Here is a 23,461-nt window from a genome sequence, read left to right on the forward strand (position 1 = left end):
TTCTAAGGATAATAAGAAATCGTTTGTACATTTAATTACTTGTAGTGATGCTAGGGGAAAAAGGAGGCTGTGAATTCGCATAGATCTGTGAACATGGCAAGGTCGTTGTTCAAGGTTGTTTGAGAACCACAGGGATCCAAAGCAAATTCCTTGTTGGTTAACACACTTGGCGTTTCAGCTCAGCTTTGCTTTCCATGCTCCTGGGGCTCAAGGTTTTATCAGTGATGATTTAGCACCATCGTGAGGCTCTATGCAGTCACTGCATCTGATTGTTCTCATGTGTACAGAGAAGACCATCTTCCCTTTTGTTTGTAATCTTAAACATCCAGATGAAAACATTGTTTGCTATTTTCTTGATATGAAAAGGTTAGGGCCCAGTAACACTTGGTTGTGTTATGACAATGAAAATGTCTAACTGCATTTGATTGACAGCAAGTATGATTATAAAAATCAGATTAGGAGCTCAGTTGTATATTTTCTTAAAAATTCAACTAAAATAATTTTTAGGACACTGGTGATTTTTGTTTAAATCCTCAAGCTTAAGTTGATAACTTTATATTGCCAATGGGATGTTTGTGAAAGATTATAATTAAGAATCAAATGAAAAGTTGATATATTTATTGGCCACTTGCACTATGTCAGCTAAGGTGCCAAAAGGGGTTTATTCATTTCAATACTTCATCATTTAAAATTCTGGGAAAAAAAGTTTCTCCTTGATACAGAAAAAAAAGGTTCCAATTTTATCAATGAGGAAAGAGAGACATAAAAATTAGCCAAGGACTTGAAGATGAAATTTTAGTATTAAATCACAACTCCAACTTTTTAATTAGGAAAACATGAATAAGGCAACTAAAGTTTACAAGCATTAAGCCTTGTAGTCTTTATGATGAAATATTAATTATATTTGTCACACAGTTGTATCAAATTGTATTGAAAATAGTAAAAGCTATGTATATCCGAAAGGCTCCGTAAATATTGGTCTTATCTTTATTATGACTTTTCTTATGAGTCTAAGAATTAGCATCAATTATTTTGGAAAGACCTAGAAGAAGAATCTTAATTTGTCTCCTACATATCAGCATAACCTTGGAAACTTAGTTTCTCCAGTGCCACTTTGAGAAAAATAAGCATCAATAAAAGATTGAATTGTTTGACTTAAACATACTTCTTAGTTCTGAAGTTTTATGTGAGACTAGCAATGAGAAAGAACTAACTAAAAGAAACAGTTATTTCTTTGTGACATGTTCACTGGAATCTCACTTCAATGTGGCTGGCTTCATATTCTGTGGGATTCCGGGTGGCTTCTCCTTAAAAGACCCTACTGGTGTGTGAATGTGCAGCTATGACATTAACAAGCCTGGAGATATGCACCTATCCATGCTGCGTTCTTAGCAGCAGAACACTACAAGAAGCAGCCACCCTATAGGAATTTGGGGCCTGGCTGGAGTTTATAAGATACCACGAATCCAGCCAGGCCCAATGTTGACAGTAAACAAGCGAGTAACCTTGTAAGGATTAGATATGGACCAGTCTGAATTTATGGTCAGCTAAATGAATCTGCCAGCTAAATGGAGCAGATTGGAAACATTTATCTTGGGAGATTTGCTATTGTGGTGTCTTAAAACTTACCCATCAGCACTGCTGCTTGTCTGTGTTCAGACAAATAATTCCCAAAATGTGGTTCTGTCACAAGGTCACTCGTGTTGTCATGTGACCTCAGGCCACAGATCTCCCTATCTAAGCACTATTTTGGTGTGAATAATGTACTTCTTGCAAGCTAAGGCTCATGTACTTTCCATTCTCCAGGTGGCTGAGGATCTGTGCTTCGCTTCTTAAGAGGCTAGTGACTTGACCATTGGCCTTCATGCTTTAGGGACAAAAATAGTTGTTAGCGTTTCTTTTTTAATGCTTTAAGAAAAGCAAATTGTTGAGGTATTATTTAGAATACTTTAAAAAGATTATTTAGGTTATTATTTCAGACTATTACTTGTTTGAGAAAAGTGTGTGCGTGTGTGTGTATGTGTTGAAAACGAGAGAGGGGGAAGAGAGGGGAGGAGTGACAGGAGGGGAGGGGAGAGAAGTGAATTAGCAGTTATCTAGTACCCTCCCTTTTCTTCACTTTTGATCCAAAAAATAAAGATGACTTTTTTTTTTTTTTGCCAGTCCTGGGGCTTGAACTCGGGGCCTGAGCACTGTCCCTGGCTTCTTTTTGCTCAAGGCTAGCACTCTGCCACCTGAGCCACAGCGCCACTTCTGGCTTTTTCTCTATATGTGGTGCTGAGGAATTGAACCCAGGGCTTCATGTATACGAGGCGAGCACTCTTGCCACTAGGCCATATCCCCAGCCCCAATATAACAATTTTAATAAAAATATTTTTGCTGGGCTTGGATGTAGCTCAGTGGCAAAGCGCTTGCCTAGCAAGTACAACGTCCTGGGTTCGATTCCCCCATACCAAAAAACAACAACAAAAAAGTACAGTTAAAAATATTCTTGCTTTCGCTTTTTCAGCAGAGAAGCTTATTTGTGTTTCCAAGATAAAGCTTTTTTTATGAGCCATTTTCATTATCCTGTCCTCTTAAGTTTTATATTGTTTGGTGCATGCCATTGTACTTCAAAAGACCAGAATCTTCACAGTGGGATGGAGTAACCTTCTATGATACACCCTTATATTGGGGGGAAAGTGGCTGGAGAGAAGTCTAAGAATAAAGTATCAAAATCATGAATACCCAGGAAAGCTGTAGCTTGGACCATTTGGCAAAGGAGAAGTTGCTCTTAGTAGGAAGAGATTCCTGAGCAACATTTATTAGTAGTTGCAGGAGCTTCTTTATTACCCAGTGCTTGTGAGGCATGGCTGAGAGTGCACTGTAGTGTCATAATGTCTAAACCAGGGGCAGCGTATTCATTTGTGCTACTTCTCTTATTTGTACTACTTCGCATGAGTAATGTGACTACTCAGTGCTCCAGTTTCATCTCCTGCAAATTATTTTTAAAAGTCTAATTAAATGTGTTAATATGTGCGAAGAATTGAGAATGCTATGTAAATGGTCATAATCACTCATTTAGCGCTAGCCCTTGTGGTGGTGGCTGTTGTTGGTGCTTGGAAAAGGAGAGGGAAGGTCTCAGAAGCTCTTGTAGAGATTATTCTGGCCTTTGGGAGTCTAATGCCACCACTCTGTTTCTCTGGCTACCTTGAGCTCCCTTGGTCATTGTGAAGTCAGCGTCTCCCTACCTTGGGTAAGGCTATACCTTCTGCGTCTTGGCACCTGTGAGGGCCACCAAGTTTCTCTTACTTTCTTCCTTGCCAGACTCTGAGCTTCTTGCCTTACGGGATGAATCTTGTATTAGAGGTAATATTTTCCATTTGGCCTAATAATTCTGACATCTTAGGAAGTTTACATGGGGAATGAGTCTTCAGAAAAATACAAACAGCATTCTAGTTTATGATATGGTTGTATACCAACCTTATAAACAAAATGTAGTTATTTATTCCTAAATGTATTTATAGCTATACTATATATTTATAATTGCATGCTTCTAAATAATTTCCAGAGTAATTTTTAACCAGAGGAAGCATGACTCTAATAATGTATGCAATTAAAAGAGGAAGGCCTCCAATAGGTTTAGAATTGTCCCTCAAAACTCTGATAAAGATGGAAAGATTAGGAAATATGTTGCAATGGTTATAATAAGTTAGGGTGATTTGTTGGAGAGAAGCTGCTTAGCTGGATCTTGAAGGATAGCTATGCATGTACATTAGAAGATACTAAAAGTGAGTTCTCTGTCAAAAAAAAAGAGAGAAGGTAAAGGATACAAATATAGACAATGAGAGAAGGTATGCCCTGAAGGAGGCAATATATGCAAACCCCACTAATGGTAATAGCCAGGAGGGCATGAAAAAACACCTAGTTCAATGGCCTCATTTCAAAGCTAGTACCTATTCCCCCATTCACACGGTACTCCCTATTAGCATGTCTTGGTTATACATCTTCCCCTCAAGAGCAACACTAAAAATATTCCTACTGTACCACAGCTGCTGGCTCTTTATCTTTGCAATCTTGGGAGCCTTAAAAAGATTTTCCTCCTTTGAATTTGGGTTATGATTAAAAGCTTCACAGTTGATTTTTGGAGGCACAGCCAGAATCACTGAAGCAGACAATAACATGAGGACAAGAGTGAAGAATGGTGAACACATTGTATTTTGGGACCTCATAATGTAGTAGAAACAGTGGGTGGCATTTTACATGCTATTCTTCAGTTATCTCTTCCTTGCCCATGGTTACTGCACATTGCTTGCTCTGATTAGATCTTGCTCCAGAGTTCCAAGCTCATGCAACCCCTACTGCTTATTAGATATCTCAATTGAGTGAGTTCAGAAACTGAATTTATGATATTTAATATCATGCAAACAGTTTCTCCTTCGAAATTTTTTACTCTTTTTTTCCAGGGAACTTCTAAGCAAAATAGAAAGTTGGCAACCGTCTCAGGTTCTAATGTCTTTTTCATCTGTAGCATTAATTGGTTTTGTCCATTCTACCCTCTGGTTCTCTCTACAAACATGCATATTATGTTCATGTCCCTGAAGTTGTTGTTAGACTGATCAACTACTTCACTGAGAACCTTAGCAGCATTTCAATTGTCGTCTGTGCTCGCACCTTCCAATTTGCAATCCATTCTTCTTTTACTCCCTGCTTCAAAACCTTACTGACTACCATTGCTCTAAGGATGAAGTCCAAAATCTGGAGTATGTTATCTGTGGCCTGGGTACTGGCTAGACTCCCCATTCCTATTTCTTGTTGTTTCTGTATTTGCCTCCTGAGCATTAGCCATACTTAGCTACTTAGGGTTCACGGACCTGTTCTCTCTTGGATTTTATTTGCCAGGAATATTCTTTTCTAGATTTCTCAGTCCACTCTATCATTTTTCTAAATCACTTAGATTTATCTGCCAATGACCAACTTAGTTGTGATTTCCTCCAAGAAGCTCCTTTTGATGGCCTATGACCGAGTTAAATACCTTTCTAGTGGCTCCTTAGCCCTTAGCATGATTCTAGCTGTGTTAGATGTTGTCAGAATACAGAGGAGACATCTCTGAGGATCCCAGAGATCTGTTCAATCAGCCCACAAAGTTAAAGCTATTGTCATATAAACGCAAAAACATCGCTTTTTATTCTCATTCTGCATACAGTATAGTTTTCTAGAGGCTATATAGCATATAATGATGTAATAGATTAAATGTAGAAATAAGAATCCAGCTGTATTAAGCTAGATATTCACAGATTTACACACAGTTAAATGTCTCTATTTTCACTTATTATTATTATTATTATTTTGCCAGTCCTGAGGCTTGGACTCAGGGCCTGAGCACTGTCCCTGCTTCTTTTTGCTTAATTCTAACACTCTGCCACTTGAGCCACAGCGCCACTTCTGGCTTTCTCTGTTTATGTGGTGCTGAAGAATTGAACTCAGGGCTTCACTGCATGCAAGGCAAGCACTCTACCACTAAGCCACATTCCCAGCCCTCTTTTCAAAATTTTTAAAAACATAATTATTTTCATAATATTATATTGCTGATGTTATCAAGTAATACATTATTGTCATTTTACAATTATTATATCTTTTTAAAGTGTTTAAGTTAATCTTGGTAGAGATTACCTATAGGAAAGAAAAGTTCTGAGGAAAGGTGATGCTCTGCTCTCCACATCTGGGGTCTGCCTCAGACGATTTCTAATGCACATCGTTGACTATTAGAAATTATTTGTGGAAAGAAAAATTGACATTTAAAATTATCTCAAAAAGAAGGCTAAGAGGGAACATGAAAGAAGGGTCTAATTTTTTTTTTTTTTTTTTTTTTTTTTTTGGCCAGTCCTGGGCCTTGGACTCGGGGCCTGAGCACTGTCCCTGGCTTCTTCCCGCTCAAGGCTAGCACTCTGCCACTTGAGCCACAGCGCCGCTTCTGGCCGTTTTCTGTATATGTGGTGCTGGGGAATCGAACCTAGGGCCTCATGTATCCGAGGCAGGCACTCTTGCCACTAGGCTATATCCCCAGCCCCAGGGTCTAATTTTTAAATGGACTACAAAGGTTAAAAAATCAGTAGGCTCAAAAAACAAAGTTCTTTAGGACTCCCTAGAAACTCTTATTAATATAAAAGAATTTTGACTCTAAAAGTTTAATAACCACCAATCTACATGATCACACATATCACACTATATTTAATATATCTAGTCCACTTTGAACTCTTAAGAGAAAAATGTGCCATTTATGTACAATTCCAAAGCCCTTATCCAATTCCTAATTATAGGAGAGCTTCAATAGTTTTAAAATATATGTACATATTGGTAGAGTTTAAATAAAAAGTACACTTTAATACTTACTCCAGCTAGTCTAAGGCTACACAATCCAGAGTACATTCACTTGTCTAAACAAACCGTACTCTAAGTTCAATATTATCTTTCTTAAATTCCAGTTCTTGTTTTCCTCCTTGAACAGAAATCTTTCCAAAGGACAAGATTAAGTGAGCAATTATAATTTGATATTTGAGGATGCAACATCTAAGTTATTCTGGCTCAGCTACCTACTGGTTATATACTATCAGTCAAGCGTGTAACCTTTCTAAACCTGATTTTTCTTGTTTACAAGTGAGGAATAGGCTTTGAAGTAAGCAGATGCGAAGGGCCCTTTGATGACTGATTCTATGCTTCTATCCTCTATGGGAATTCATCTCATTTCTCCTTTTTCTTATTTCCTAGCAGATGTATTTAAATAACAGTTTCGCATCTCCAATGATATTGCTGTACCCTTCACTGATTTTGCTGTCCTGAAGTTCTGTGGTAGAAAGATGACTGCTTTGTTTTCTTGTTTGTTCAGTCAGTATGATAATTTCTACACATGAAATGTCTTTTTTCTAAATAAAATAACTTTGTTATTACTAAATAACTGTTCCCTAGAGAAAATTTGGAACATTTGATAAACATCTCAACATTCACGCATAATCCTTTGAATAAGCTTAGTATTCTGTGAACACTCCCATCTAGCCACGTGCATTGCTGCTCCCGCTATTTGATTTGCAAGGAGGTCTTACTAATCAGCAAGGTATTTTGAGCTAATCTAAACACAGGATTATCACAACATTTTCAGTTCTGCACTTCAGTGTCAAGGAGTCAGCCCTCTACATGAAAACTTTATGAGTGTATCTGGAAACGTTATTTAGTGATTGATTAGCTTCATCCAAGTGGGGGAGACTGTGCTGTAGAAAAAATAAAGGGAACAGAGAGAGGCGGGAGAGGGAAGGACAGGAGGGGAGAACAAGAGGAGGAAGGAGATAAACTGACACAAGGCTAGGATTCTCTCAAGGCTTGGTCAATAAAGATGAACAGGAGATGATGTTATTGTACTGTGTTTTCTCTCTCTGGACATCGTAAAAGTAAGTCTAGAGTTTGGTGTAGTGGTCCAAAGCTCAGATGCTTGGTTAATAAATATGGCACAGTTTTGTGACTTTAAGTAAATTACATAGTGTCTCTAAATCTTAGTCTCTTCTGCACAATGGATAAAATTATAGTGATTCTATAACTTCATAAGCTATTAGAAGAATAGCTAGTAGATAGAACTGAAATGTTACTTGTATTTGTGATTCTGCTTATGAAAAGCCTACATTTAAGTCATTAAACGACCGTAATCCTTAACTTGAACATATAAATATCCTTGGACTTTAAGGACTTAGAGGCAAATTAAAATGATCTGTTATGCTCATCCAGGTTGAGCTGATGTGTCAGTTTCCTCTCTGTAAAATGGACAATGTAGAACTCTTGCACCATAGGGCAGTTGAGACGATTAAATAAGTAACTGCTCAAATAACAACAGTTAAATTAACTAGTAATAGTTTATTACCAATTCAGTTATTGTTAAGTATGACATTTATTTACTTTAATAAAATATTTTTAATAGAGAGATACTTCAGGGTATAGTTCACAAACTAATTTTACTGTCTATTACATCCTATGCTAGGGGGGAAAATATGGTCTGTGAAGTGTTTGTTACTCATCTCCAAATATGACAAACATCTGGAGTTCCAGTGTTAATCAGTATTATCACCAAGCATACATAGCATTGTTTCTGAGCAACAAATTTTCTTTTCTTCTTTATTTTCCTTCTTAATCCTTCCTTCCTTCCTTCCTTCCCTCCTTCCTTCCTTTCTTCTTTCCTTCCTTCCTTCCTTCCTTCCTTCCTTCCTTCCTTCCTTCCTTCCTTCCTTCCTTCCTTCCTTCCTTCCCTCCCTCCCTCTCTCTTTTTCTCCCTGTTTCTTTTTGTGCCACTTCCGAGGCTTGAACTCAGGCTTGGGCACTGTCTCTGAGCTATTTATCTGCTTAAGGCTAGTACTGTTCTAGGTTCGTTTTCCCCTATTTTGTAATACTGAGTTCAGACTAGAACTTCTTACCAGTATTAAGTAATGCTATCTCAATTTGCCTTTTGTCCCCTCTCTATTTCATATATACAGCCCTTTACCTTTATCCTGGAACAATTTCACTAAGAATATTTTTATATTCTAAAACCACTCCTTTCAACCTTTAGAAAAGAAACTAATTATTTCATAATGCATTTCAAGTTTGAGGGTTTGTGTCTTTGGAACTAGCATTGACTGAAACCACTTCACTTTCTCTTCAGTCTCTGTTCTGAAAGGAGATATCATCTATTCTCTTTTGTAGGGAGGAAGGTGGGTCAAAGAGCAAGCAAGGCTGAAGAGTCCCGAGCCCTACTTTTTAACTCTCTAGTGCTTTATCTTAAGTCTCTGGATCTTGACAAATTAAGCACATAGATCCAAACTCAAAATTAGACATTTCATAAAAACCATGAAAGTTCTGGACCACCCATGGTGGTGCACTGAGACATGACTCCCAGACAGCTCTGCAGACAGGGAGAGAAAGTTAACATAAGAGAGAGCAGAAAAGAACAGTAAGGAACCTGATGGTAGCAAATAACAGGAAGGAGCTGGAATAGACATAGTGGCCCAGTTTTAAACAACAAGAACTAAAATGTAGCCTTCCAAAGGGTTGTGATTTAACTTGTGACCATGAGTTGAGTGTGCATAAAATATGCCTTTTCTGTAGTGCAGTCATAGTACTGCATTGTGTCCCTAGAAAAATATGATCTTTATAACTAAATTTCATTCTCCAGGTAAGCAAACATGATCTCAGGACATTACAGTAACATAGCAAGATAGGCTAATACAAGAAATAGGAAAAAAAGTTAAATACAGACAGGATTGTGCATTGACAAAGTATAGTGCATCTGTTGAAACTTGCCACAATGATATTTTCTTTTTTGCCGCAACAAAGTCTAACACCATATTTTCCCCATGAGGCACTAAATGATATTTAAGCTAATGAATGATCTGTCTTTGCTGAACTAGAATTTGGTCTGTTTCCAAATGAATATTTTTATATTTTTCACCATTTCTCTATGTTACTACTTATGTTGGCCTCATTTTCCATCATTCATACCACAAAGCCTGCATTAGAGTGTCTGAGAGTGACCATCAGACACTTGTATATTTTTAAATGTGAATACTTACATACATCCATAGTGTCTATATTGGGTGGTACTTCTTTGTTCTAAGAATGAACATGTCATGGTGTAGGAATAGTACCCAGAGCACCACACAGGACAGTGGTGATGAACAGAACACAGATAAAGGAGCTGAGGGAGGAGGAGAAAATCAGGTGAAAAAGTATGAATAATTGAAAATACTCCAGTGTTATCTATGATTATTATCATTTCTGTTTATGTTCTTGAAGCTAGACATAGAAGCAATAGAGGGAGTAGAAAGCTAAAATATCCCAAAACCGAAGGGAACTGAGGTTTTTATTACAAGTTAGGAATACTGAGACTTGTCAGGTTTCGTTGTAGTTGCTGAAATGGTATTTGTAAGAAAAAGACATAGGAAGACATAGGAATGTGCACAGCAAAGGAATATTGATGGGAATGTGCATAGCAAAGGAATATTGATGGGAATGAGATATAATTCAGAAGAAAGTCAGATAAGCATGGAAAGGAACCCATTTGCTTGATATCAGACAGCCTGATTTTCTGTCTAGCAGAGCTAGACAGAGATATGATCCAGAAAGGTTCATTTGGGTCCCATAGGCTTTGTCTAATTTGCATCTCACAAATTTCAGCTATATAATCATGACTCTGTTAAGAAATCTGATGCAACTTGCTTAACACTTTGGCCAAGAGTACCTTTTAGTACCTATACATTCATAGATGATCTCATTTGTTTTGCTTGTATCTTGAAAAGAGAGAAGATTATACTTTACGTAATATCCTTTAGTATTTGTCTTCTTGGATTGACCCATTCATTTCCAAAATAATTTACTGGAAAGACTTAGAAAAAATCATATTAAATGAAGTGAGCCAGCTCCAAAGAACTCTATTGTCCCCCTTTATTGCTAACAATTAGTATATGTGTAGGATAGTCCTTGCAGATGATATCTTTTTTTTTTAATTGGGCCTCCAGAGTTTATAGTGTTAGAAGAAACAAGACCAGTTAGCTTCAACATTGTAAGTCGCTGGTCGATATACTTTCATCTCGTGTAATGATATATTTGCACATATTGCTTCACAGGGAACCAACGAATTTGTTCATCATCCTTGTACAGTGGCCATGCTAATCTCTGTGTTGTTCTAATTTTAGTATATGTACTGCTGAAGTGAGCACAAACTGATATCTTACATATATCAGAAAGAACTAGTAGTGGCAAAGGTCCTTAGTATTTAGATAACATGAGATGTATAATAGGAGAAAATTTGGGAAAAGATTGATATGTGTGAATCATCAGAAAAATATTTTGTAAGGGATGCATTGTGTGAAGATCATGCGATCGTCACTGTTGGACACTCTTTGCCTCATCTGAAAGATACCTGTGAGTGAGGATCCAAGGGAACCCCAGTGATGCCACTAGTTTGAATCGGGAGACTTGACTTCAGTTGAACTACCTTATAGACATCAGCTCAAGCAACTGCAATTGCTTCGGTTTCTAAGTTGTCTCTAAAATGCTGTTTTCTTAAAAAAAAATTGAGACACTGTCTTGCTAGTTTCTAATTCATCATTTTCCTTCCTCAGCTTCCCAAATGCGAGATGTGTTTGTGTTATTTGTCCTCCTTTCTCGTTTCCAATCTCTTTATTTCCTTTTTCATTCTGTTTTGCTTGATAGTAGTGGAGTTTGAACTCAGAACTTCATGCTAGCAAGGCAGACATTCTAGCGCTGAGCCATGCCTCTTGCCATTTTCTTCCCCTCCTTCCCTTCTTCCTTCCATTTTCCCCTTTTCCCTCCCTTCTTCCCTTCCCTCCCATTCATTTCTTTTTCTTTCTTTCTTTCTTTCTTTCTCTCTCTTTCTTTCTCTCTCTCTCTTTCTTTTCTTCCTTCATTCCTTCTTTCTTTCTTCCTTTTTTTTTTTTTGCATTGGTTACTTTTGATACAGCGTCTTGCTTTCCTGCCCAGGCACATGCCTAGATGGCAATGTTGTCATAGCTGGAATGACAGCCATGCATCATCACACCTGTTTTCTTCCATTGAGATGCAGCCTTACAGTCTCTTCTGACTGGGATGACTTGGACCTGCATTCTTTCTGACCTCACTTTCCACGTAGTTAGGATACGAGGCATTTGCCACCAACACCAGCTATGGATTAAGAAGGGAATTTCACAGACTTTTCTGCCCAGCTGGCCTTCAACCATGTTCCTTCTGTTTTTCAACCTCCTGCGTAGTTAAGATGACCCATGGAAGCCACCAACACCCAGCCATTTTTCGCTTTTATAGTAATTATTTTCCAGGTAAATTCATTGCCCGAATTAAAAGGTTTTGAGTCTTATTAAATAATTGTTTAGGGCTGGGAATGTGGCTTAGTGGTAGTTCTTGGCTAGCATGCATGAAGAAGCCCTGGGTTCCATTCCTCAGCACCACATAAACAGAAACAGTCGGAAGTGGTGTTGTGGCTTAAGTGGTAGAGCACTTGCCTTGAGCAAAAGAAGCTCAGGGACAGAGCCCAGGCCCTGAGTTCAAGCCCCAGGACTGGCAAACAAAACAAAACAAAAACTATGTAGCAAATTCTTATAACACAAGCTTGCCTTTTATAATGTATAGTAAAATGGAGATTCATCTATTTTCATGTTTTCTCAGGATATTCATAGGCATTGGGAATATTATGAAAATTAATCAGAGGGCAAATCTGAAGAATGAGTTAGATTTATAGAGTAGTTTCCCAAGTTATCACTTAAAGCAGAAATGTTTGGACCTGCCATTGCTCTTGATGACCTCCAGGTGGTGCTGTTTACCTAGACATGGAAAACAGGAGCCCCAGCCCCTTTAGGTTTAGGTTTGCAGCAGGCCTTTTTCTTTTCTTTTTTCAAAAGGTTTTCTATTTCTACAGATGTGTTCTTTTAAATGGTCAATAAAATTTTATGACCACTGTTTGAAAAATTGCAAGATTATTGTGATTTGTGCTTCCTAGGCAAGAATATTTCTTCATGTCCAGACATACCCAGAGCCAGATATTTATATTTGTGCATTGGCCTCACTGTTCTAGCTTTTCATGATCCATAGCACCCCGACACAGACATCTATTGGCAGAACTTATTCAAGTATTTCTAGACATTTGTGTGATTGTGTGTGATTGTGTGTGTGTGTGTGTGTGTGTGTGTGTGTGTGTGTGTTGGTACTGGGGCTTGGACTCGGTGCTGTCCCCGAACTTTTGTTGCTCACTTGAGCCATACCTTCATTTGTGGCTTTTCGTGACGAACTGGAGATTAATATACAAGTGTTTAAAATGTATTAACCCAAATAGGGAAGATTCAAGGGAGAACTCAGAACCTGTAATTTCTTAGAAAAGCAAAGTCAAAGTTCAGTAAAACAAAACACCAGGCAGCTGCACTCAAAAGGTGGGGGGGGGGGGGAGTCAAGGGGAAAGGGGTGGACGAATGAAGAGGAGAGGGGGAGAATGCCACCAAGAATCCAATGTATATTCTACACAATGACAGAGTGAGGCTGAGGGGTGGGGCGGGTGGGAATGGATGGCTGAGAATGTTGAAAGGGGAGACACACTAAGATATAGTATGTTCATAAACGGCTTTGTTAAATGGCAACTCCTTTGTACAACTAAAGGTAAGAATATATATGAGACATAATCTTATGACTTTTGCAAGCTAGCTGGTTTTGAATCATCATACTCAGATCTCCTGAGTTGCAGGGATTACAGGGGAGAGTCAAGCTACTGATGCCTGCTTGCTGTATGATTTTCAAGGATATTTTAGTTCAAGTAAGAGAACTCAGCTCTGGAAGCTTCTGAGAGAAGGAACACCATCTTCACTGAATGCTTTTATCTTCCAAAGCCAGTGAGTGTTTATAGACCCACTTGATTTGTTGTTGTTGTTGTAAATTTTGTCCCGGGGTGCTGGTTGGACACCAGGAATGTTTTAAGTTTTGAGGTCTTCTGTATAGTGACAGCCCACAGTCCAATCCAAATGCTCTAGGAAAGTGTTCTTAGGATACAGCTGAGAGGACAGTTCCCTTCTTGCTGGGTGGATAGAAGGGGCAGGGAGAGTGAAGCTCGCCACAGCACTGGTCGGAGAGCTCAGTGATATCAAGTTAGTGATGAAGTTTGATTTTTTTTTTTTTTTGCTATGTAGGCTCCTAAAAGCTATTTTTTTTTATTGTAAAGGTGATATACAAAGGGGTTACAGTTACATAAGGACATGAGGACAATTCTTGTAGAAGATTGTTAAGGTTGATTTTATAAAATAATCAAATAATCTCTTTCTCTCTCTGTTTTTTTTTTTTTTTTTCTCAAAAGGGGTTCGTAAATAAGCTGGATGAGTTCATTCAGTGGTTAAACGAAGCCATGGAAACCACTGAGAACTGGACTCCTCCCAAAGCAGAGACGGATGGCCTTAAACTATACCTGGAGACACACTTGGTAGGCAAAATTGCATTATGGTGTTGCATATTTTAATGTGGTGCTTGTTGTCTGTGATAGAAATTTTAGTTATCAACAGTCACCGTGTGCTACTGAAACCACATTTTAATGGGATAAACTCTAAAAGCTGAACATCTAGTCATTTTAAGGAATGAATGAAATCTAACTACAAAATTGAAATTCTCCACAGTTCAAGCTGGTTTTTTCAAAGCGTTTTCACGATTATTTTAAAATACGTTAGAATTTTTAAAATTTGACCCTCATTCTGTAAAGTAAAAATTGCAGGTTTTATTTAATTCTTTAGGAGGATGAATGAGACTAGTTCAGTGACCACGCTAAAGCTTTCTAGAATTCTTATAAAATTGATGAGCTTCTCATTACCAGGAGGGTCTACTGTATCTATCCTCCTTCGAGTTATTTTAATAAAATAAAATATTTATAGTGATGATCGCCCTCATTTTTTGCTGCTCTGTAGCTTTTCTTTAGCAGGTAATTAATACAACTGTCATTGTCCCCCTACTCTTGCACATGGAACACGGGTGGGGGAAGTAGAAAGCACTTGGATGACTATGTTTCGGAGGAGGTTATAAGCAAGAATTCTAGGCAGGGGAACGTTTGATGAAGCTCCTGAGGTTTTTCCTGAATGCTTCAGATGGCCGCTATTGATTACGCAGGGGTGGAAGCCACGGAGTGGAGGGCAGTAAGGCATGAAGAAAACGCACGTTGTCCTAGGAAATGAAAATTCACGCCTTAAGGATCTCATCTTTATTCCTTCCACTGGCAGCATAAAATTGACAAAGGCAATGAACACGAATCCTTGGGTACCCAACTGTGGGGTTGATTTCTGCCCCTTTTACACACTCAGAATTTGGATGGAGTAAGCACCGAGTCCCGCAGGTATGCAGATTCCCAGGGCTCCGGAGCTGCTCGCGGAGATGTGAACAAGGAGAGAGAAGGGGACTGTGAGGGGAAAAAGAGGGCAAAGTAAAGGAAAATGGGTTTCTTTGGGGGGTGTTTTGCGGCGTGTTTTATATCACAGTAAGAAAAAGAGCCTCAGAATCCTGTTGCTGCATGCAAATAGCCCCGTGGAAGGGAAAGGATGACAGAAAGGGGTCGTGGCGCCTGTGGGGACCGCTTCCCTGTAGAGACCTGGGCTGATGGTGTGGAAAATTGCCAGTGACCCTAACTTCTCATACATGGATTAAAAAAATACTGCCCTTAATACCCAATCCCCTGTTGAACAGAGTTCCTTTTTTTTTTTTTTTTAAAAAGAGGGCATTTCATAATAGCAAGATAAAGATATTCAGTGCTTTATAATGTAAATGGTATTAATTAGAATGTCAACTTTTCACTGGCATTGTTCTGACAGAAATTCTAATCTGTGTTTAAACAGGAGTATATGAACTTTGTTTCACATTGAGTGTGCTGTCTTAATTTTCTTGATTTAATATTTTATGGGAAATGCACATTCCGTGTTTGAGGTCCCACAGGGCATGGAAGCCTTCGAGGAAGGCAGAGCTCTCTCTGTAAGTGACGGATTCAAGTCATGCCAGGATGGTATGAACCGAGGACTGACTTCTCCCTGCAAGCTGAGTGAGTTACATCTTTGTAACCAACTCCTGTCCCCGGCTCCAGTGTTCTAGAGGCCCTAACATGGCTTCTTGCTGTTGTCTTCTTCCTCAGTCTAGCCAGAAACCGCCCAGTCGAATTTTCACAAATAAGCACGTGTTTGTTCTCTACTGTGTGGTTCTATGCAGGTGCCACTTTGTCTATTATGTACTTGAAATAGCATCAGTTCAGTCAAGGAAAGTTTTTTCTGGCGATACTGGAATTTGAACTCAGGGCCTCACTTTCTAGGCAAGTGCTCTACCACCAGAGCCAAGCCTGTAATCTTCTTACCTCCCTGGGTTTTTTTGTTGTTGTTGTTTGTTTTTACACTTTGCTTTCATTATTTTTTCTTAATTTTAAATTAGCATTTAGTAATAGTAGAAGGGGGTTTCATTCCAGTAGCTTTATAGAGGTATATAGTGCACTCGGAACAAATTCATCTATCTCTCTTATATTGTCTTAGCTCTCTTCTCCTCTTTCCTCCATTTTGCAGACAGCTTTTTGTAGGTCTCATTATATTTTCTCTCTGTCTCTCTTTCTCTCTCTCTCTGTCTCTCTCTGTTTTGTGTGTGTGCGAGAGAGAAATAACGAGATCTCAGTCTTTCAGTTTTTTTTTCTTTTTTAATAGATTCTCACATTTTTTTTTAATCTGGGCCAGCTTGGACGCTTGGTTACAGCTTCTCCACAGCTGGTAGAAATATGTGTACCATCGTGTTAAGCTATTGATTGACATGAGGTGGCTCTAACTTCTTACCTGGGCTGGCTTAGAACTGCCATCTTCTTGATCTTCACCTCCTCAGTATCTTGGATTAAAGTTGTGAGCCACTATGCCAAACTATTTTAATATGAAATATGTACTTTAAATTCACATATATGCCTGGAGACTGTATTCTAACTAGTCTTCTAAATTACAGAACTTTTTATTGCTTCCCATAATGAATTACAGGTATGTATATCTACCTCATAATGACATTTTCTTACAAAATGTGGAAATAATTATCCACTTTGCTGTAGGTCTCCAGTGCATAGCAAAGGGTCTTTCTTAAGACACTTCTTTTTAAAGAATAGCTTTGTTCCTGCCTAAAATTAACAACTTCCTGGAGGAGTTTTTAGTCTCATCATTTCTCACTGTGACACTGTATGCTCTGTCTCTTACTCTAGAACACTGGCTGTGGCCCATCTTTCCAATTCTGAGATTCTCTGTCTCTATGCGTCTGTATTTTCCTCCTGACAACATTGCCATGTATATTTTTATTATATTTCCTTATTGTCGTGCTAAGTTAATATTAAGTTAATGTTCTTTTCAAAGAAAGCAAAAATACCATCCCATAAAAACATGAATAAGCCTACGGATTCATATTCCTTAGTTCATTCTACCTTAATTACTACCCCTCTTAATGAATGGGCAAGTGATATTTGTAAGGAATTCAATAGTTGAGATAGCTGCACAAGTTTATTTAAACATCTTTATAGATTCTTTAATTTACCATTAATTAAATAGAGGTGCAAACCTCCAGAGTAGCAATCTCTCCTATTATAATGTATTAGAATAGCTGGCACCTCCTAATATTGATTGCAAAGAAACACAAATATAAAAAGAATAGAAGGATTTATATTTGGGCTCTTAATTCAGTTATTTTCCATGATAGTAACCAAGGGTTTTTGCCAGCATAAATCAATTAAAGCTTTACAATATCTTTATAAAAGATACGAAAGGGCTTTATTTTAATTGCAAGAAATACTGTGAAATTACAATGATACATCAATGATTTTCCATGATAATTAATCATCTGCTTGCAACCTAGCTGCTCTTTTCAAAAATATAATTCCTATCTTCCTAGAAAGTGACATTTTTCCTGAGGAAAATGATATTTATGAGTATTGAACATTCCCCTTCTATGTAAATCATTTAAGAAATAGCATTGTATAGAGATTCTTGAAATGATTCCTTTCTCTTTGTCCCTTGTCTCTACACCAGCTTCCTCCTCCCCCTTTTAAAGCTAGTTTTATCAAAGTGTAATTGGCATAAGTGAAATAATAGTTTAAGTGAAATAATAGTTTAAAGTATGCAGGTTTATAATTTTTGAAAACATGTACATATATTCATACATACATATGAATCATCACCAAAATCAAGGTGGACATATTCATCACCTTCTAAAACTTTAGCATGATTCTTTGTGATCCCTCCTTCTATTTCATCCGAGGAAGACTTCACTGTAGATGAAAGTTAGTATACTGCTGCTAGCTGTGCTGGGTGTGGAGTAGGACTGAGGCTGCGCGGCTGTTCTAGGCACGTGTGAAAACAGGTAAAGTGAGTAATGTGTATTAGGAAAGAAGAGCTGAAGTCAGAAGAGGGCAGTGCATACAGAGTTTGTAGTGAAGGAAGAACAAACTTTTTCATACAACTGATGGAAATTAAAGGAACTTTAGTTATATAAGTATACTCAGTTATACACCTTGGAAAAAACCCAAACCACATAAAAGCATAAAATTAAAGGTAACAACTTTTCCCTCCTTTGGGTAATCATTTTCTAAGTACTTCTGGATACTTGTCCCTTGCTTGTTCTCCTGTCTCCACCATGGTTCCAATTTTTGTCACATGAAAGATAAGAGATAATATAGGGTTTTTTGTTTTTTAGCTCTAAGTATACTTTAGATTATCCAATGTATAGCTGATAAAAATCTCTTTCCATTCTGTGGGCTTTCTATTTATCTTGCTAGCTATGTCCTTTGCTATGCAGAAACTCTGCAGTTCGATGCAATCCCACTTATCCAGTCTTTCTTTGATTTGTTGTGATTCTGGATCTTTACTTAGGAAGTTTCTACCCATGCCTAGGAGCCCTAGTGTTTTCCATATCTCTTCCTGTAATATTTTCAGGGTCTCTGGCCTTACATTGAGGACCTTGATACATTTAGAATTGATTCTGGTGCAGGGTGATATATAAGGATCTAGATTTTAGTTTTCTGAATATGTATAGCCAACTTTGGCAGCACCATTTGTTGAAGAGACTGACTTTCTTCCAACTTGTGTTTTTGTCCCCCTTATCAAATATTAGGTGGCTATATATCGGTGAGCTCATTTCTGGGTCTTCTGTTCTATTGGTCCTCAAGCCTATTCTTATGCCAGTACCAAGCTTGCTTTTTTTTTTTTTTATTACTGTGGCTTTGTCATTAACTCCTCTAAAAATAAACTCTCAAAGAAACAACAACCCAATTAATAAATCGACTAAAGACATAAAGAGATACCTCTCAGAAGAAGAAGTAAGAATGGCCAGTAGACACATGAAGAATTGTTCAACATCTCTGGCCATAAAGGAAATGCAAATCAAAGCATTAAGATTCCACTTCACCCAGTTATAACGGTCATTATAAAAAAAACTAACAATAATGGATGCTGGTGGGAATATGGCCAGAAGGGAATTCTACTACATTGTGGGTGGGAATGTAAACTTGCTCAGCCACTCTGGAAAGCAGTCTAGAGTTTCTTCAAAAGACTAAATGTAGAACTTCCCTATGACCCCACCATTCCACTTGGCATTTAGCCAATAGAACACAAACAATGCCACACTAAACCTACCAGCACAACCATGTTTATTGCAGCCTTGTTTACCATAGCCAACATATAGGATCAACTCAGATGCCCCTCAGTAGATGAATGGATCAAGAAAATGTGTTACATATACACAATGGAATTCAGAAAGAATGATATTGTACCATTCATAAGGAAATGGAAAGTTTTGGGAAAAATTAAGCAAAGTAAGCCAGACCCAAAGAAACATAGGCTGCATGGTTTCCCTCATTTGTGGTAACTAGAATGTGCTTATAAATGTACAAGTAAACACACTGCATAGTAAAAGACAAAGAAATGAACCAGGACATAATAAATTGTACAGACATTCACACAGTGAGACCAAAAGAGGAAATTTTTAGGAGAGGATCACAAAGGCTCAATAGATATGAGCATATGATCATATAAAATAATATTTATCAAAATGAACTCTAAGAAGTGCAAATATGAGGGTTTTTTTCACTGTTACTGTATTTTCTCTTGTATTGCATTTATCTGTTTGGGGGAGGACAGGAGGGGCACAGAAAGGGTAGGACAAAGGGTAAACAAATGCAGCACTGATATTCACTCTATACTGTATTGAAAATGAACTGTACAACTTGGGGATAGGGACAGGAGGGAAAAATTGGGAGAGAGCAAGGGAAGAGGTGATATTGCTTAAAAATGAATGTACTTATTACCTGACTTAGGTAACTGTAACCTCTCTCTATAGCACCTTTGCCATAACAATATATATATATATATATGTTAAATAACCTAGATTAAAGATGAATGACAGATGATAGAGTTTTCCCCCATTTCCTGCTATCCACCTCTCTGGCTTATCTTTCTCTGCTAAGATGATAGGCAGCCATGAGTAACTGAGCACGTTGCGCCCCGTAGGTCCAGCAGCTGACATAGGGTTGTGTTTCTCAGACAATGGGAAGCAGCTTGTTAGGCAAAAGCCAGAGCTGTGTGTTTGAATCACCTGTCTACTATGTCCCTTCGCCGCTTTGAGCAGGGCTGCTGGCCTGTAGGAGCTATGAAGTTTCATTTGCTAGTCCCTCTTGACTCCTATTACTTTAAGGTGAGAAACTGCAAGTTTAGTAGGAAACAACAAAGTTACTTCTCTTTAGGGGAATTTGAGCAATCAACTCACTGTCTTGAGTTATTTGTTTTGGTTGATAGGGATGCAGGGTCTCTTAGGCATTTATAGCACATGGCATTTTGAGGTTGATTGTGGTAGTAGTATGTTTATAGAGGTAGTAATAGTAGGAAGTTCATTTTAGACATTTTTTTTTCAAATTTTTATTATCAAACTGATGTACAGAAAGGTTACAATTTCATACGTTAGGCACTGGATACATTTCTTGTACAGTTTGTTACCTTGTCCCTCATACCCCCCTCCCTCCTCCCCCTTTCCCTCCCCCCCCCCACCACGGAGGTGTTCAGTTCACTTACACCAAACAGTTTTGCAAGTATTGCTTTTGTAGTTGTTTGTCTTTTTTTACCCTGTGTCTCTCAAATTTGATGTTCCCTTTCAATTTCCTACTTCCAATACCAGTATACACAGTTTCCAATATACTCAGATAAGATTACAGAGATAGTGTAGGTACAACCACAGGAAGGTGATACAAGAACATCATCAATAATAGAAGCTACAGATACACATAGGACGTTGAAAGTAGTTACAACTGTTTCCATAACATGGAGTTCATTTCACTTAGCATCATCTTATGTGTTCATAAGGGTATAGCTATTGGGCCTTGTGATGCTCTGCTATGACTTGCCTAAACCTGTACTAATTATTCCCAATAAGGGAGACCATAGAGTCCATGTTTCTTTGGGTCTGGCTCACTTCACTTTGTATAACTTTTTCCAAGTCCTTCCATTTCCTTACAAATGGAACAATGTCATTCTTTCTGATAGAGGCATAAAATTCCATTGTGTATATGTACCACATTTCCTGATCCATTCGTCTACTGAGGGGCATCTGGGCTGGTTCCAGATTCTTGCTATGACAAATTGTGCTGCAATGAACATTGTTGTGCTGGTGGCATTACTGTGATTTTGTTTGTGGTCTTTTGGATAGATACCCAAAAGTGGGGCTGCTGGGTCATAGGGGAGTTCTATATTTAGCCTTCTGAGGAATCTCCATACTGCTTTGCAGAGTGGCTGAACCAGTTTACATTACCACCAATAATGAAGTAGGGTTCCCTTTTGGCCACATCCCCTCCAACAATTGTTATTGTTAGTTTTCTTGATATACGACATTCTAACTGGGGTGAGATAGAATCTCAATGTTGTTTTGATTTGCATTTCTTTTATGGCCAGTGACGTAGAGCATTTTTTCATATGTCTCTTGGCCATTCTCATTTCCTCATCAGAGAAGTCTCTTTGTAAGTCTTTAGCCCACTTGATGAGGGGGCTATTGGTTCTTTGCGGTTTTGTTTTGGAAGAAGGTAATTTTTTTAGTTCTGCATATTTTTTAGAGATGAAGCCTTTGTCTGTTGAATGTCCGGTAAAGATCTTCTCCCAGTCTGTGGGCTTTCTGTTTATCTTGCAAGCTATGTCCTTTGCCGTGCAGAAGCTCTGCAGTTTGATGCAGTCCCATTTGTCCAACCTTTCTTTGATTTGTAGCCTTTCTGGGTCTTTGTTAAGGAAGTTCCGTCCTGCGCCAAGGGGCCCAAGTGTTTCTCCTACTCCTTCCTTTAGTGTTTTTAGGGTGTCTGTTTTGATTTCAAGGTCTTTAATCCATTTGGAATTGATTTTGGTGCAGGGTGATATATAAGGATCTAGTTTTAGTTTGTTGCATGTGTTGAGCCAGTTTTGCCAGCACCACTTGTTAAAGAGGCTATCTTTCTTCCATACTATTGTTTTAGCTCCTTTATCAAAGATTAAGTAGGCGTAGTTCTGTGGGTTCATTTCTGGGTCTTCAATTCTGTTCCATTGGTCTTCAGGCCTGTTCCGGTGCCATTACCAAGCTGTTTTTATTACTATAGCTTTATAATACAGCTTGAAGTTGGGTATTGTAATTCCTCCAGCGCTGTTCTTTCTGCTTAGGAGGGTTTTTGCTATTCTAGGTCTTTTATTGTTCCATATGAATTTCTGGATTGCTTCCTCTATTTCATTAAAGAATGGTGTTGGGATATTAATGGGTATTGCATTGAATTTGTAGATAGCCTTTGGCAATATTGCCATTTTGATTATATTAATCCTCCCAATCCAGGAGCATGGGAGGGTTTTCCATTTCCGTAGTTCTCACTTAATTTCGTTTTTCAAGCTTTTAAAGTTTTCATCAAAGAGGTCTTTCACTTCTTTGGTTAAGGTTATTCCCAGGTATTTTATGTTTTTGGGGGCTCTTGCAAAAGGAGTTGCTTTCCTGATTTCAGCCTCGGTCTTCGGGTCGTTAGCATAGAGAAATGCCATTGATTTTTGAAGGTTTATTTTATATCCTGCAACTTTGCCAAAGTTTTGGATCAGCTCTAGTAGCTTGGGGGTAGAGTCTATGGGATTCTTTAGGTATAGGATCATGTCATCTGTGAAGAGAGAAAGTTTAACTTCATCTTTTCCTATTTGGATCCCCTTTATATTTTCTTCTTGCCTAATTGCTCGGGCTAGGAATTCTAATACTATGTTGGAGAGCAGGGGAGAGAGTGGACATCCCTGCCTTGTTCCTGATTTTAAAGGGAATGGCTTTAGTTTTTCACCATTTAGAGTTATGCTAGCTGTTGGTTTGTCATAAACTGCCTTGATTATATTCAGAAATATTCCCTGGAATCCCAGTTTTTCCAGGGCTTTTAGCATAAATGGGTGCTGGATTTTATTGAACGCTTTTTCCGCATCCAGAGATAAAACCATGTGGTTCTTTAGCTTGCTCCGGTTGATGTGGTGGATTACATTAATTGACTTGCGTATATTAAACCAACTTTGCATCCCTGGGATGAATCCAGTTTGATCATGGTGTATGATTTTTTCGATGACCTGTTGAAGTTGACTGGCCAGAATTTTGTTGAGAATTTTTGCATCTATGTTCATCATGGAGATCGGTCTGTAGTCCTCTTTCTGTGATGAGTCTCTGCCTGGTTTTGGGATGAGGATTATACTGGCTTCATAGAATGAGTCTGGTAGTGAACGTTCTCTTTCAATTTCATTGAAGAGTTTGAGAAATATTGGAGTGAGTTCTGTTTTGAAGGCCTTGTAGAATTCTGCGCTGAATCCGTCTGGACCTGGGCTTTTCTTGGATGGGAGATCATTTATTGCCGTTTCTATTTCAATACTGGATATGGGTCTGTTTAGAAGGTTTAAATCTTCATGGTTGAGTTTGGGGATATCAA

The 23,461-nt window shown here is 38.3% G+C and overlaps 1 protein-coding gene and 1 non-coding gene across 2 annotated transcripts in view; one reads left to right on the forward strand and one right to left on the reverse strand.

Moving 5' to 3' along the window:
- Akap6 (A-kinase anchoring protein 6) overlaps nt 1-23,461 on the forward strand; it is a 334,863-nt gene that overhangs the window by 88,372 nt on the left and 223,030 nt on the right. The window contains exon 5 of the mRNA XM_048362246.1: nt 13,844-13,966. Coding sequence (XP_048218203.1) covers nt 13,844-13,966 — 123 coding nt within the window. The remainder of the gene's footprint in view (nt 1-13,843; nt 13,967-23,461) is intronic.
- LOC125363688 lies at nt 10,604-10,712 on the reverse strand. Its single transcript, XR_007213281.1, has one exon. It is a non-coding gene; the product is annotated as a U6 spliceosomal RNA (small nuclear RNA).

Source organism: Perognathus longimembris, chromosome 14 (genome assembly GCF_023159225.1).
Source record: "Perognathus longimembris pacificus isolate PPM17 chromosome 14, ASM2315922v1, whole genome shotgun sequence".
Classification (NCBI taxonomy): domain Eukaryota; kingdom Metazoa; phylum Chordata; class Mammalia; order Rodentia; family Heteromyidae; genus Perognathus; species Perognathus longimembris.